This window comes from Lithobates pipiens, unplaced genomic scaffold (assembly GCF_037356315.1).
Source record: "Lithobates pipiens isolate NorthernLeopardFrog02 unplaced genomic scaffold, aLitPip1_a1.2 Scaffold_8, whole genome shotgun sequence".
Taxonomy (NCBI): domain Eukaryota; kingdom Metazoa; phylum Chordata; class Amphibia; order Anura; family Ranidae; genus Lithobates; species Lithobates pipiens.
Window position 1 is genome coordinate 632,133,916 of NW_027507903.1, and position 15,963 is coordinate 632,149,878.

Below are 15,963 nucleotides of genomic sequence, written 5' to 3' on the forward strand. Positions count from 1 at the left end.
GACCGGATCTGTGATCACCCGTGTCTCGGTGATCACAACACGCGCCGTGTGTGCCCTGCAGTGTGCGTGCAGGGAACGTGCAAAGGGGAGGCTTCCCGGAAATTCAGGTCCGCACTGTGGCCATCATTCGGCTATAGCACAGATGGCAAGTGGTTAAAAAACATTGCACCCAGCTGTAATTAGGACATATGCCCTGTGAAAAAACACATGCAACCGGTTATAAGTATACTGCATGTAACAGGGTCAGGCTGTGACATAAAAAATATTTTACTCTCCTTACTCTATTACAAAATTACACAAGATACACATAATATTACTACTTAAAGGACATTTAGCCATATAAACTTTGTCAGCGACTCTCCCTATGATTTCTCTATCACAGCTAAGCCCATTGTTAATATAACTGCAGGGAACCTGAGTGTTTAAAAGTGAGGAGACTTGCTTAGCCAAATGCCCCCTTATTGGCTCTTCTTTACCACCTGACCATAGTTCAAAGGCCAGGAAGTTCATTATTAGCAGTTGGTTGCTATGGCTGTAAAATTGCATATTATTTTGCTGTATCAGCAAACCCAAAAACAGGATGGGGTTCACTTCCGACTCATGCTCGACTTGAACCTAAATCTCATCCTTAATTAATCAGTTTTTCCACTTTATTACAAACTTAGCATTGCCCCAGGTTCAGACGCAGAGACCCTTGAGCATGCATTTGTAAGTACCAATAAAATTCATCAGACATTGAGTGAAATCCAGGTTTCGAAAGAGCATTGTCATAATAGTGATGGGAGATCCAAACTCCATCCAGGTCCTCAGAAAAGGGCCAGAATCCATAAAGTGTCAACGTTTCACAAACTTCAGCTGCCACGCTCACCATCATGAGACCGGAAGACATTCGGTAAAACTTAAGTCCCGTACTTTTCCAGTGCGCACTCAATTTCCGGAGGTAGTCCGGGTTGAAGAAGACAACTCTGCTTTTCAAGTCAAAGTCTTTGATGGTGTGGAGTGCCCTAAAGGAGACCTCCGTGTTCATTAAAAATGAGAACGCTGGTAGTAGGATCATAGAGGAGCCATATTCCTTCACCTTGGTGATAAATGGTTCTTTCTTCTTATTGAGGCTACTGAACCTATCAAAAGAGAAATAAACATCTCCACTTAAAAGGAATATTAATCTTCACCCTACATCCTTAACTAGCTCAAATAGTTTGACTAATTACTTCCCTGGTAGAAAAAAATGTTATAGGAAACATCTAGAAGTTAAAGAAAAGGGGGAATCCCTCTAGAACGGGGTCTTGAATTAAAATTTATGGAGGTCCAGTCAGTAGAATTTTTCTTTTGGCGGAGGTCCGAATCTCAACTTTTATTAAATCAGTGTCTTTAGCAGACCCTTCACATCATAGTCCCCTTTTAACATCAGTATCCTCAGCCCCCTTCACATCACAACCCCCCTTAACATCAAATCACCCCCCTTTATATCACAAGCCATTCTTTAAATCAGTTCCTCAGTTCCACTTCACCTCACTGCCCCCCTTAACACTGGAGTGCCCCATTATTTTGCAGTGCCCTTCACATCACAGTGCCCCTTCGCATCACAGTGCCCCTTATGCCACATTGCCCCTCCACCTCATAGTGCCCCTTATGTCACATTGCCCCTCCACATCACAGTGCCCCTTATGTCACATTGCCCCTCCACATCAGAATGCCACTTTCATTGCAAGTCTCCTCTGCACTGTCCTACCTTCGGCAGGGAAGTGGCACTTATCAGAAGTATGTCCTCTCCCGAGTCTCCTGCCTGGCCGCGGCTTTCATCTTCACAGCAGGGTAAGGGGTGGGAGGAGCTACAGGTCTGGACGGAGGGCGGGAGCTGCACAACTTACACTTGTTAATTTGAAAAGACTCCCACTCTTTGTCCCGCTCGCCAGCAGGCTTGGGAAAGCTCACACATTTCACCATTTTGGCAGGTTTTGATTATGTATTAACAATGGATATGTAATATTTTGCTCTGAAGAGGGATATTTGCTGAGGAATAGGGCTGGGCTCAAGGTTTAGTCTGAACACAAGTTTGGATCAAACTTTGGCTGTTCATGTGTTCGAACCTGTTTGGTGCGAACCGAACATCATGTATAATAGCAGTATTACTTCCTCAGTACTTACTTGGTGTTGGATAGAGTGGAGAGAGATTAGATCCCCCATCAGGTTTTTATTGCTGTCTGTGCCCCCCGTTAATAAGATTCCCCCTCTCAATTTGTCATGTTTACTGTTATTGATAGGGGAAAGCAAAAGAAAATCCGAAATTTTGGGTTGTCCCCAGAACAGGAATAAACGGGCAAAACCCTCCAATGGAGACAACCAGGGATTCCCTCTCAATGATTACCGGTATGTCCAAAAAAAAGCTGTGCTAGTTGGAAATGTGATATAAACAATTCGATAACCATTACTCCAACGGCAAAGTAATTTTTGTAATAAAAAATCTTAAAGTGTAGAAAGTCCACGTGAATTAAAATAGTGAAAAAGATCATCATCAGCAAAAATTATCTTTAAATTTCCGACACCAACATAAATGGGGGCTCCTTAAGTGACACCCACCACCTCAGTTAACAGGGGCGCTTACCAGATCATATGGACCTTCTATCGCTAGAAAGGTTAACCAAGCTTTGGTAGTAACCCTTGATGGGAAGGTGTAAACAGATATGGCCTCCTATGGTCTCAGGCACCAATCACTTAGCCCCAGGCCACCTGTATTCCCTCTCAATGTCCTATGGGATAGGAAGAGAATAGAAGAGAAATCCCTCCAACAGAGCACAGAGGGCACAGCAGCCTGATAGTGGTTATAACTCCCTGTCCAAACATAAATGGGGGCTCCTTAAGTTACACCCACCACCTCAGTTAACCGGGGAGCTTACCAGATCATATGGACCTTCTATTGCTGGAAAGGTTAACCAAGCTTTGGTAGTAACCCTTGATGGGAAGGTGTAAACAGATATGGCCTCCTATGGTCTCAGGTCCCAATTCACTTACATGGCAAGGAATCCCTAGAAATGTAAGCAAAGGGGCTGCATAGTATAAAAAAATTGGCATGGGGTCGCCCCCCCCCCCCCCCCCCAATTCATAAAAAGCCCTTTAGGCCTGGTATCCATTTTAAGAGGCGCCACATGCAAAAACAAAAAAATGTTCCCCTAAATTTCAAGACACTTAATCTGAGGAGAGAGGGTGCCCCCCCCCCCCCCCCCCGAACCATACCAGGCTACACAAGCATCTTGTTCTCATGTTGATAAAGGACAGGGGCCTCTTCTCCACAACCCTAGCCCGGTGGTTGTGAGGGTCTGCGGACAGGGGGAATCTGGAAGCACACTTTAACAATAAGGGGTCACCTAGATACTGCCCCCATGTGAATGAGTAGGGGTACATAATACCCTTACCCATTCACGAAAAAAAATGTATACAGTAAAAACAAGTATACAAATAAAAACCCCAAAAATATTCTTATTCTTCCACCACCAATAATATCACCCATTGATGTAGATCCTTGTAGCCACTGAGACAAATCTGATCCGTTTGCTTGCCTCCCTCTGAATGGCATTTTCTGTGGATGACAGCTGTTACATACAAAGGGCGGGATCTCCTGGGTGACACCATTGACCGTATAGGGACATGTCATTATAGGGTCAATGATGTCACCCTGCAGACCCCGCCCCCTTGTATATAACAGCTGTTATCTGTTTTCTCGCTTGTCATCAGTCTTCTCCGTACATCAGAGTTCTCAGTGTTCCCCCTTAAATCATGGTTCCCAGAGCATCCCTTTATTTTAGAGGCCCCAGAGTTCTCCCTTACATCAGAGTCTGCAGAGTCCCCCCTTACAGTGAAAGGGTACTCTGCAAGTTCAGATGTAAAAGGGGAACTCTGTGGATTCAGATGTAAAAGGGGAACTCAGGGAGTTCAGATGTAAAAGGGGAACTCTGTGGATTCAGATGTAAAAGGGGAACTCTGGGAGTTCAGATGTAAAAGGGGAACTATGTGGATTTAGATGTAAAAGGGGAACTATGTGGATTCAGATGTAAAAGGGGAACTCTGTGGATTCAGATGTAAATGGGGAACTCTGGGAGTTCAGCTGTAAAAGGGGAACTCTGTGGATTCAGATGTAAAAGGGGAACTCAGGGAGTTCAGATGTAAAAGGGGAACTCTGTGGATTCAGATGTAAAAGGGGAACTCTGGGAGTTCAGATGTAAAAGGGGAACTATGTGGATTTAGATGTAAAAGGGGAACTATGTGGATTCAGATGTAAAAGGGGAACTCTGTGGATTCAGATGTAAATGGGGAACTCTGGGAGTTCAGCTGTAAAAGGGGAACTCTGTGGATTCAGATGTAAAAGTGGAGCTCTGCGGATTCAGATTAAAAGGGAACTCTGCAAATTCAGATATAAAAGGGGAACTCTGGATTCAGATGTAAAAGGGGAACTCTGTAGACTCTGATGTAAAGGGGGAATTTTGTTATTAACTTCATATGATTAGAAATCTAAAAAAAAAAAATGCTGTGCGCCGCTAAAGTGTTCGGGTTCGTGGCAACTCTAAGCACAGCGCACTTATGGTGGCTGTTGCTTGTGTGGAGTGGACTAGAGTGATTGTTTTGCTGCCCCGATGGGGCTCCCAATTTGCAGGCAGCGCGGGCTTAGGGGGGGCAGCTGCTCTGGGCCCTAAAACAATGACTGGGGGCGCTGGGCAGTTGCCCCATTTGCCCTGTGTTAAAGATGGCCCTGTATATATCCCTGCACTACAAATTAACAATCTGCTAGCGCTAAGTTAATTAATTTGGCATTTTTTTTTGCATAAGATTATATTAATTTTAGAAATGGGAGCACATTTCCGTATGCTGGTAAGTCCCACCACTGTCTATCCTTCAATTTGTTTCATATTAGGAACACATACTTATCAATTAGGATGCTCGGGTTTGCGGTGACAAGATCGGTCTTTGTCCCCACATCCTTCGTCCAATTCAATGGAGGTAAATTTAACCTAAAAAGAAAATAAAAAGGGGAAGAGATAAGCACTGATTTGGGGAAAACAGTAAATCACTCAACTAGCAACCGCATCTCTCGTTTCTTCCGCAACTATAGCCTTACCTGAACACAAAGTCGGCCCGGTCAATCTCATTGCCGCAAAAGCTGTTGTTTAAAATTCCACCATTACCCACCACCGCACAGCGTCTGATTTCTTTCTGGAAAGGAGACTTCTGCAATGAGAGAAACATTGTAATGTAATAGGAGCCATGTGCTGCTTGTCCTTCACAGCTAACCATGTGGTGGAGGAACACATGCACTCTGTATGTGGGGTGGTGCGGCGGCAGTAAACACACAGAGGTGCGGTTGCAGAGAACAGAACTTGTATTAATGCAGAATACAGTAATTCATCGCAACCCGGCGGGAAGGACCTACCGGGAATACTCACAGCACATAACAGTGGTCTACAGCAGAGAAGGTCTCAGATGTGCCTATTTTGAGGGGCGAATTGCATCCAAATGGGGAGTTTTCCAGGAAGGATGGCATATCCCTTTTTTTCCCCACTCGTCTGGAACCTCTCCTTGTCACTAATCACTGTCCCTATCAGACGGGTGACTTGTCCCTTTACTACCCACACGTGAAATGCGCGCCAAGCCTGGGAGAAAGGGTCTTAAGTAGGCTCTGCCTGACCCAAGATGGCTGCTAGAGTCACATGGGGTGCCAGCATCCAATCCAACAGCTTCAGTCTCCTGTGATCGCAGGAAGTCATAGAAGAACTAAGTTCCTCAAAACGTCCTTCCCCTTCTGCATCGCCATTTCAGTCGAGCGCCACCTGAACTGGGAAGTACAGACTGCATTCAGAGACCCACGAAACCATAGAGGAACCACATTCCTCTTGACTTCCTCTCCCCCTGCACTGCTGCTGTGGTTGAGCGCCCTCTGCAATGGAGAAAGTAGACTGCACCTGCCTACATGTAACCCATTCCTGTTGATACAGGAAGGTCTCCCAGACCAACCGTGGCACTATGGAAATGTCAACCTACTTAAAGTATCCCTTGGACCCTGTCAGTGCTCAAACACACCCTGGTAGGCTCCCAGCATGGTCTAACCAGCGCCGTCCAAGTAGCTCATCCCCTACCTGTTTTAGGCCTTATGGAAATGGACCCCAATAGCAGATTCACCCAGCAGTATTTGTTTCCAGAAGACATTCCCATCTTGAGGTTAGGAGAAGGAAGAGTCCAAGGCAGGAAAACTTTTTATTTGTTTAGTAAAAGCAAATGATTTAAATATTCACATGCTTTGGTCATCCAGAATATAAAAGAGCATTCCTTAAAGTCACAAACAATACAGAAAACTGTGGAGAGAGGAGCTCATACTTCTTAGAGGGCTTTGTCAAAGTCCAGCACAACATGCAGAGGCGATGCGAGTAGTTTCAATAAGTTAGCACTATTGCTCTCCGCCAACCCCTAAAGCTGTGGCTTGGTCCTTCAGACACTTCCCATAATGAGCCAGTCCTGTGCCCCTGCCTAACAACATAAGACATTGATATAAAATTCACTATGATGTATTACTGTGAAATATCTAGAGCTCCTATACCAATATAGGTTTAATGCACACATAAGAGGTCAAGTGCGCAATGTCTCTGGATGGACAGCTGGATAAATGGCTCTACATTTAGGATGTATCTGGTCTATAAACCAGAAGCTCTGAACGGACAGCTGGATAAATGGCTCTATGTTTAGGATGTATCTCGATTATAAACCAAAGGCTCTGGGTGGACAGTTGGAAAAAAGGCTCTATATTTAGGCTGTATCTGATCTATAAACCAGAGGCTCTGGATGGACAGTTAGAGAAATAGTTCTATATTTAGGATGTATCTTGTTTAGAAACCAGGGGCTTGTCATGTAGCATGACAAAATGTGGAAAATTTTATGAAGTATGAATAGTTTTTCAAGGCGATGTAGCAGCTGTGAAAACTGTGTGTAAAATCAAATATACATTTATGAAATGTGCCTCCCACACTCACCTTTGGAAAGAGATTGTAAAGACTCTCAGTGACATTTTTGGTTCGATTTTCTGCATCGTAGTGAATGGTATCACCCATCGGAGTGTTTTCTTGTGTCACAATCATTGAGTAGGAGGCATTGCAACAGGTCTGGAAGTTTCTCCTAAACAGAAGGTGAAAATGAGATAATAAATCCTGGAAGATACAATCATTGAACTTGCAGGTTTCGCTCTCTGTTTTGTGAGTGTATATTTGAAAGTGAACTTTTTGAAGCAGCCCTATGAGAGCGGCCATGTGTGCTGAGATCTTTTGCAAGAGAAGCAAGCTTCAGGATTGTACTCTTCCTTCAAGCGTTTGTCAAGTCAATTTTTTTTTTCTATTAAAATAACAAACATGTTATGCCCCAAACACAGATTTTCTGCTGATTTTTTTCCTTCAGGTTTACCAAAACCATGTAGTGCAAGGGCCTGCCTTATTCCATACAAATTGAAACTCCTAGGGTTTGACCTCATAATATAGGGTTTTGGTAAATCTGAAGGAAAAACTCAGCAGAAAAACTGATAGTGTGTGCCACCATCAGTGATGTAAGTAACGGAATTAAAGTAAAGGGCGTTACTTAACACCGTTACTTTAGAGGGTAACGAGTAATCTAACTGATTACTCTTCCCCTCATGGTAACGCCGTTCCCATTACTTGGGCGGCGTTACCGCAATTACATCTACTGCCACGGGGGGCGGTAGACATAATTGCCGTAACGCCGCAATTACATCTACTGCCACTAACGGTGCAACGGATCGTCACGCGCGGCGATCCAGAGCGCACCACGGCCTCGGCCTTAGGAAAGGCCATGGCTTCGGCCTAGCTCCAAAGCGGCGGCCATCTTGGTGCACCCGTCGGCCGTTTACAATGTGATTGCTCCGTCAAATGACGGAGCGATCACTTGTAAACAAATGACGCCGCTTCCTCTCTACCCTCCGTGTACAGATCTGTGCATTGGAGGGGAGAAATCGGATGGCAGCAGTGCTGTGGGCTGGATCTGTAGTGCCCACAGCACTGCTCTGTGACAATTGCAGTCACAGCCATCCCACCATACCCTGCCAATACTCTGCAATTCCCTGCCAATACTCTGCAATACCTTGCCAATACTCTGTAATACCCTGCAATACTCTGCAGTCCCTTGCCAATACCCTACCAATACTCTGCAATACCCTGCCAACACTTTGCAATTCCCTGCCAATACTCTTCAGTACCCTGCCAATACTCTGCAATACTCTGCAGTACCCTGCCAATACCCTGCCATTACTCTGCAATACCATGCAATACTCTGCAGTACCCTGCCAATACCCTGCCAATGCTTTGCAATACCCTGACAATACTCTGCAATACCATTGCAATACCCTGCCAATACTCTGCAATACCCTGCCAATACTCTGCAATACCCAGCCAATACTCTGCCATACCCAGCCATACCCATCCATACTCTGCCATACTCTCCCATACCCAGCCATACTCTGCTATACTCTGCCATACTCGGTAATACCCAGCCATGCTCTGCCATACTCTGTAATACCCAGCCATATTCTGCAATACTCTGCAATACTCGGTAATACCCAACCATACTTGGGGATACCCAGCCGTACCCAGCCATGCTCAGCCGTACCCAGCCATACTCAGCCAATATTACAGTGGGGGAGATGGCGTGGATATTACAGTGGGGACTATATGGTGGTGGAATTTTCACAGGTTTTTGCAAATTTAATTATTATCTGCTGATCTGAAAAATGATCCGATTCGTGACTCTGATCCGAGGAATGATCCGATCCGTGAGTTTGGGGGGGACAGATGTACAGAGTCGAAACAGATATATGTTTGTGGGGGGGTGACAGACGTGTAGTGGGGTACAGAGGAGGAACAAATATATGTGTGGGGGGGGCAGACGTGCAGGGGGGTACAGAGGGGAAATAGACATGCAGGGGGGTACAGAGGGGAAATAGACGTGCAGGGAGGTACAGAGGGAAAATAGACGTGCAGGGAGGTACAGAGGGGAAATAGACATGCAGGGAGGTACAGAGGGGAAATAGACGTGCAGGGGGAACACACCCCTTGCTTACAGTAATACTAGACCCGCCCCTTAGAATATAAAAAAAAAAAGCCACAGTTACTTTGCTGAGTAACTAATTACTTTTCCAATGTAGTAACTGAGTTACTAATGCAATTACTTTTTGGGAGAAGTAATTTGTAACTTAACTAATTACTTTTTTAAAGTAAGATGATCAACACTGGCCACCATTGGAAGCCAAGTACCTGGGGGCTCTATTCCAAGCCACGCTGTCTGCATCTATAGACACAGATAGCGTGGCTAGGATTTGATTGACAGCAGCGGAAGCCAATGGTTCCTGCTGCCTTGGCAAAGCCTGTGAGAGCAGGGAGAGTCACTACAGACGGGCACAGCACTGGATCTAGTGAGAACTCCGGTAAGTATAAGTGGGGTAAGGGGTGATATTAAAGCGGTAGTAAACTCCACTTTGTGATTTTTACCTATACTAAAGCTTACCTGTAGGAAAAATGAATATCTCCTAAACGTGTATGGTTAGAGGTTATTCTAACGAGCAGCCGGTGACATCACTTTGAAGGAATGACATACCCTTGACGTTCTGTCAGAGCTGTGTGCCATGGTCAAGACTCCTGCATGCATGCACAGAAGTTACATCTTTATGACTGGGCAATGAAGAGGCCAAGAAACTCAGAAGGAACACCGGGTGTAGATGGAAGCCTCTGCAGTGGTGACAGCGCGCCGCTGGAGGGTTTCGTTTTAAGGTAAGTCTTTCATGATGTGCTAGTATGCGATGCATACAAGCAATTATATTATTGTTTTGCAGGAGGAAACTTTTTTTTAAAGAGTTTTTCTACCACTTTAATGCCTGAATATTTTTTACCTTAATGCAGGGAATGCATCAAGGTAAAAAATGTTTGGGCTTCACAACCACTTTCACTATTTAGGGAGTAAGGGTCATACAACATGTATTGGGCTATACTTTCACTGTCTCCCTCTCCCCTCGAATGTCCTTCCTTTCTTTTCCCCCTCCCACCATCTCTCTATCTGTTTCTCTCTCTTCTTGTTCCCTATATCATAACCACATTCCACATGTGGTTATGACTATGGCCTTATAGGCTGAAACGCGTCAACTGACTTTATCTGTGTTTGTTGACAGTGGCTATTCAATAAAATTAAGAAATTTTAAGAGCAACAACCGAAGTGTGGATCATTTTTTCTAGAGTACTAGAGTATCCCAGCCGATACCACAGGGACTCAGGGTATGAATAGTGCTCACTTTATTTGCACAAAATTAAGATATCAAAAAAAGATTTACGTAAATCATCAACAAACGCTCTTTTGACCTCATAAACCTACAACATTTACAAATGGAACGAATTGCCGTAGCTCAAGATATTGCTGATTTGGAGAGGCAATTAACAGATCTGATGGAGCAGGAGGATTTCCTTAAAACTGAAAAAAGATCTGGATGAGTAGCTGCTAACACACAGGAAGGCTATTGAAGCACGAAAACGTACTAAAATGGACCGTGATTGTGCCGATTACATCATTAATCGGGTATACAACTGGACTGAACACAATCCCTTTTTTGAGCCAGATTTAAAAACACAAGAAGGAATAAACAAATATCTATGTCCAGTTCATCTATGATATCCACAGGTTCATCAACTAATGCCCCCAGAGGATATTTTTTGGATCGTGCCCCTCCCCCCCAACCCAAAAAACAGGAGGAGATGAGGCAAGAAAAACTGAAGGCGTAACAACAAGAGCCAGTGCTGCCAGGACCCGGAACAGACAGAGGACTTAACTACTTGGTACATAACATTTCATCTTTTTTCTTTAACCACTTGCTTACTGGGCACTTAAACCCCCCTCCTGCCCAGACCAATTTTCAGCTTTCGGCGCTGACGCACTTTGAATGACAATTGTGCGGTCATACAACACTGTACCCAAATTAAATTTGTATAATTTTTTCCCCACAAATAAAGTGGTGGTATTTGATCACCTCTGCGTTTTTTATTTTTTGTTAAATTTTTTTGAAAAAGACCAAATAAAAAAAAAAAATTTTTTTTTTTTTTTATATTTTGTCATAAAATTTTTCAAACAGGTAATTTTCCTCTTTCATTGATGAGACGGCAGTGATGGGCACCGATAAGTGGCAGTGATGGGCACTGATGGGTGGCAATAATGGGCACTGATTGCTTACACTGATAGGTGGCACTGATTGGCACCACTGGTGAGCATTGATAGGTGGAACTTGTGGGCATTGATCAGTGGAACTTGTGGGCATTGATAGGTGGCACTTATGGGCATTGATAGGTGGCACTTATGGGCATTGATAGGTGGAACTTGTGGGCATTGATAGGTGGCACTTGTGGGCATTGATAGGTGGCACTTGTGGGCATTGATAGGTGGAACTTGTGGGCATTGATAGGTAGCACTTATGGGCATTGATAGGTGGCACTGGTGGGCTCTGTGGGCACTGGCAGGTGGCAATAACAGGTGGCACTGGCAGGGGGTAATGAATGGCACAGATGAGGTGCCTCCTTAATATTCCAGACTGATGTCCCTTCAACATAAGCCATGATCTGCTTTTTTTTTCTCCTCATGCTGACAGCGTAAGGAGAAAAAATACGATTACCGAGCTTTTGTTTACATCTAGTGATCAGCTGATCACATGGTATGGGGCCGGGACCAGCCCCTTACTTGGATCAGTGATCACCCGAATCTCAGTGACCACAGCGCGCTCCCCGCATGCACAGGGGAGGACGTCCTATGAAGGCCTCCTGGAAATTGAGGTCCGGGCTGGAGCTGTCATTCGGTTAAGTGGTTAAGGGTTACAGAATTGCAGGTTTTAAACAAAGGTTTGAATTTTTGCCCCAAAGATAAGATGGCTACATTTAGATTAAGACAGGATTTATATAGTTTATTCAGACATGTACGATTAAAGGCTTTCTATTCATCCAGACCCACAGTGAACAACAGTAGCCTATTACCTTGTGGTACCTTGTACCTAATTTAGATTTAAAGAACAAAAGTATTTTTGTGCCCCCTACATTAGACATGTGCACTGACAAAAAATGTGTTCATTTTCATTTCATTAGTTATTTAGATTTTTTCGGAAATTCTAAATTTCGGAATTTGGAAATTTTGGGAATTTTAACATTTCGATTTTTCGGATTTCCGAATTTCGAAGTTTCAGATTTCCGAATTTTGAATTTTCGGATTTCTGAATTTCCAAATTTTCTCGGATTTCTGAATTTCCGAATTTTCCGAATTTCGTATCTACGAATTTTTGAAATTCAGAATTTCAGGTTTATGAATTTACGAATTTCGGATTTTCGGAATTCCGAATTTACGAATTTTCGGAATTCAGGAATTCAAAGATTTGAAAGTCCAACAATTAGAAAATCTGAAAAAAAGAAAGAAAATAAGTTTAATTAATAACTATTAATTTATCCGTAGTTACTAATTATCTGAAATAACAAATGCCAAATGGAATGGAACAAATTAATAATACATAATTAATAATAATAAAAAGGTTTTATTATTATTATTAGATCGTTATGTTCCATTTGGTTAGATGCGGCATTCGTTATTTCAGATAATTTAATTCGTAACTTCGGATAAATTCGGATTCATATTTAGAATTACAGATTTTCTTTATTTTTTACTGATTTTCGAAATTTCCGAATCTCCGAAAATTCAGAATTCACAAAATCCAAAATTCAGAAATCCAAAATTCAGAAATCCAAAATTCGGAAATTCGGAAATTCGAAAATGCAGAAATCTGAAAAATTGAAATTCGGAAATCGGAAAATTCGAAATTCGCTAATTCAAAAATTCGGAAATTCGGAAATCCAAAAATTGGAAATTCGTAAATTTGAAAATTCTGAAATTCAGAAATTCGTAAATTTCAGAAATTGAAAAATTCGGAAATTCGGAATTAACGAATTTGTCAAAATTCGTTAAAAAAACTAATTTGGAACTAAACAAATTGCACATGTCTACCCTACATCATGTTCTGCTGCTGAATTGTTCATTAGTAAGGTGGAGGAGGATATTAACCACTTTGCATCCAGGCCAATTCTGACATTTCTCTCCTACATGTACAATTCATAATTTGTTTGCTAGAAAATTACATAGAACCCCCAAACATTATATATGTTTTTTTTAGCAAAGGCCCTAGAGAATACAATGGCGGTCATTGCAACTTTTTATCTCACACGGTATTTGCGCAGCAATTTTTCGAACACGTTTTTTCAGAAAAAAAAACAGTTTCATGCTGTAAAAAAAAAAAAAACAGTAAAGTTAGCCCAATTTTTTTGCATAATATGAAAGAGGAACGCCCAGTAAATAGGTACCCAACATGTCATGCTTCAAAATTGCACACGCTTGTGGAATGGCACCAAACTTTGGTATTTAAATATCCCCATAGGCGACGCTTTGAATTTTTTTACTGGTTACATGTTTTGGGTTACAGAGGAGGTCTAGGGCTAGAATTATTGCTCTCGCTCTAACGTTCGTGGCGATACCCATCTCTACTATGCTAATTCCAGCATACAAACCACTGCTTACATCAAAATGTTCATAGATGATGTGACAGTCACCAAGATTATTACCACACGTGCCAACCAGAAGCCATGGATGACAGCAGAGGTTCATGGGCTGCTAAAGACCCGAGATGAGGTATTCAGATCAGGAGATAAAACAGCTCTCAAAACAGAAAGAGCCAATCTGTCTCAAGGCATCAAGAAGGCAAAACAACAATATGCTAAAAAAATTAAAAAACACTTTAGCGACAGTAAAGACACACAGGCCCTGTGGCAAGCCATTCAGACCATCATTAACTACAAGCCCCTGCCACAGGCCAATGATAATGATACTTCTCTCCCGGATGTACTCATCCATTCTTATGCATGGTTTGAGATGCAGAACCAAACACCTTCACAAAAACTACTCATATCCCGAAACGACCGGGCGCTCTGCTTTTCTCCAGCCGACGTAAGGAAGACACTGTTCAGGATCAACCGACGGAAGGCTACTGGCCCTGATGACATAACTGGACGTGTGCTGAGAGACTGTGCTGTACAGCTGACAGATGTCCTTACAGATATCTTTAACATTTCGCTGAGCCAGGTGGTTGTCTCTACGTCTCTTAAATCCACTATCATAATTCCAGTGCCAAAGAAGACATCTGTGTCCTGTTGACTATCATCCCATAGCACTAACTCCAATAATGGTAAAGTGCTTTGAGAGGTTAGTCATGCATCACATTAAGTCCAGTCTTTCAAACACGCCGGACACATATCAGTTTGCATACCATCCAAACCGTTCCATGGACGATGCAGTATCTTCTACTCTTGACTTGGCCCTTACCCACTTAGAACAGAAAGACTCTTATGTTAGAATGCTGTTCATTGACTTTAGCTCAGCATTTAATACAATAATTCCTCAGAAACGTATCACTAAATTTAACTCCCTGGGCCTCAACCTGCCCCTCTGTAATTGGATCCTGGACTTTTTAACCAGAAGACCTCAGTCAGTTTGTGTTGGCTTGTTAAGCACTACCACACTGAGCACGGGTGCCCCACGGGGATGTGTGCTCAGCCGCTGCTCTTCACATTGCTGACTAGGGGTGAGATGGGTGTTGAGTCAAACGCATTGTTCGACTTGAACACCGAGTGTTCATCTGTCCGGCGAAACCAGAACTTTATGGCCCGTTCGCGTCATATTCAAGTGGTGCTCAAGGCCCACAATGCACTGCGGGGTTAGTACACTATGCGGCAGCCCTGCATAGTGTGTTGCAGCGGCTCATAGAGACAGATAGGCAGAGACAGTGTCTTCATTTCTTTTGAACCTAATGCAATTACAGTCAGTGTATTGTGCCCCCTGCACAATGTAAACCTGAAGCTACCCCAATTGCTGGTGTTGTTCTGGTCCTATACCACAGGCAGCTGCAGCAGTTACAGTCTGTGTATTGTGCCCCCTGAACAGTGTACACCTGAAGATACCCCAATTGCTGGTGTTGTTCTGGTCCTATACCACAGGCAGCTGCAGCAGTTACAGTCGGTGTATTGTGCCCCCTGCACAGTGTACACCTGAAGATACCCCAATTGCTGGTGTTGTTCAGGTCCTATACCACAGACAGCTGCAGCAGTTACAGTCGGTGTATTGTGCCACCTGCACAGTGTACACCTGAAGCTACCCCAATTGCTGGTGTTGTTCTGGTCCTATACCACAGGCACAGACATTGATACATGTCCCCTGGAGCAGGAGCCGGGTCCCCAAACCCTTTTTAGGACAATAACTTGTATATTAGCCTTTAAAATTAGCACTTTTGATTTTGAACGTTCGGGTCCCATAGACTTTAATGGGGTTCTAAAGTTCGTACCAATTTTCGGTCCGTTAGCAGGTTCTGGTGCGAAAGATATCATCAAGTTTGTGGATGAAACAACTGTGGTAAGTCTCATCAGCAACAATGATGAAACGCTCTACAGAGAGGAAGTGGTGGAACAACTGGCTAAATGGTGTAGTACAAACAACCTGTTCCTTAATATAAACAAAACAAAGAAGGTTTTGATGGATTTCAGGAGAAATTCTGTTGATCACTTCCCACTGACCATCGACAACTTGACTATGGAGAGAGTAAGCAGTATTAAATTCCTGGGAGTGCACATATCAGAGGCTCTTACCTGGACAACTAACATCATGTCACTAACCAAGAAGGCACAACAGCGCCTATATTTTCTCCGCTGCCTTAAAAAAGCCAGTCTCCCTCCACCCATCCTTACTACATTCTATAGGAGAACCATTGAAAGTGTGCTGACCAGCTGCATCATTGTCTGGTATGAGAACTGCAGTTCTGCTGATCGCAAGACCCTGCAGCTGCTAGTGAAGATGACTGAAAAGACT

The 15,963-nt window shown here is 43.4% G+C and overlaps 1 protein-coding gene across 1 annotated transcript in view; it reads right to left on the reverse strand.

The window, feature by feature from the left end:
- Nucleotides 1-640: 640 nt before the first annotated feature.
- LOC143964092 (alpha-2,8-sialyltransferase 8F-like) overlaps nucleotides 641-15,963 on the reverse strand; it is a 39,205-nt gene continuing 23,882 nt past the window's right edge. The window contains exons 4-7 of the mRNA XM_077473800.1: nucleotides 7,014-7,155; nucleotides 5,111-5,220; nucleotides 4,917-5,003; nucleotides 641-1,121 (exon numbers count right to left, since the gene is read on the reverse strand). Of these exons, the coding sequence (XP_077329926.1) occupies nucleotides 662-1,121; nucleotides 4,917-5,003; nucleotides 5,111-5,220; nucleotides 7,014-7,155 (799 nt within the window). The 3' untranslated portion in view covers nucleotides 641-661. The remainder of the gene's footprint in view (nucleotides 1,122-4,916; nucleotides 5,004-5,110; nucleotides 5,221-7,013; nucleotides 7,156-15,963) is intronic.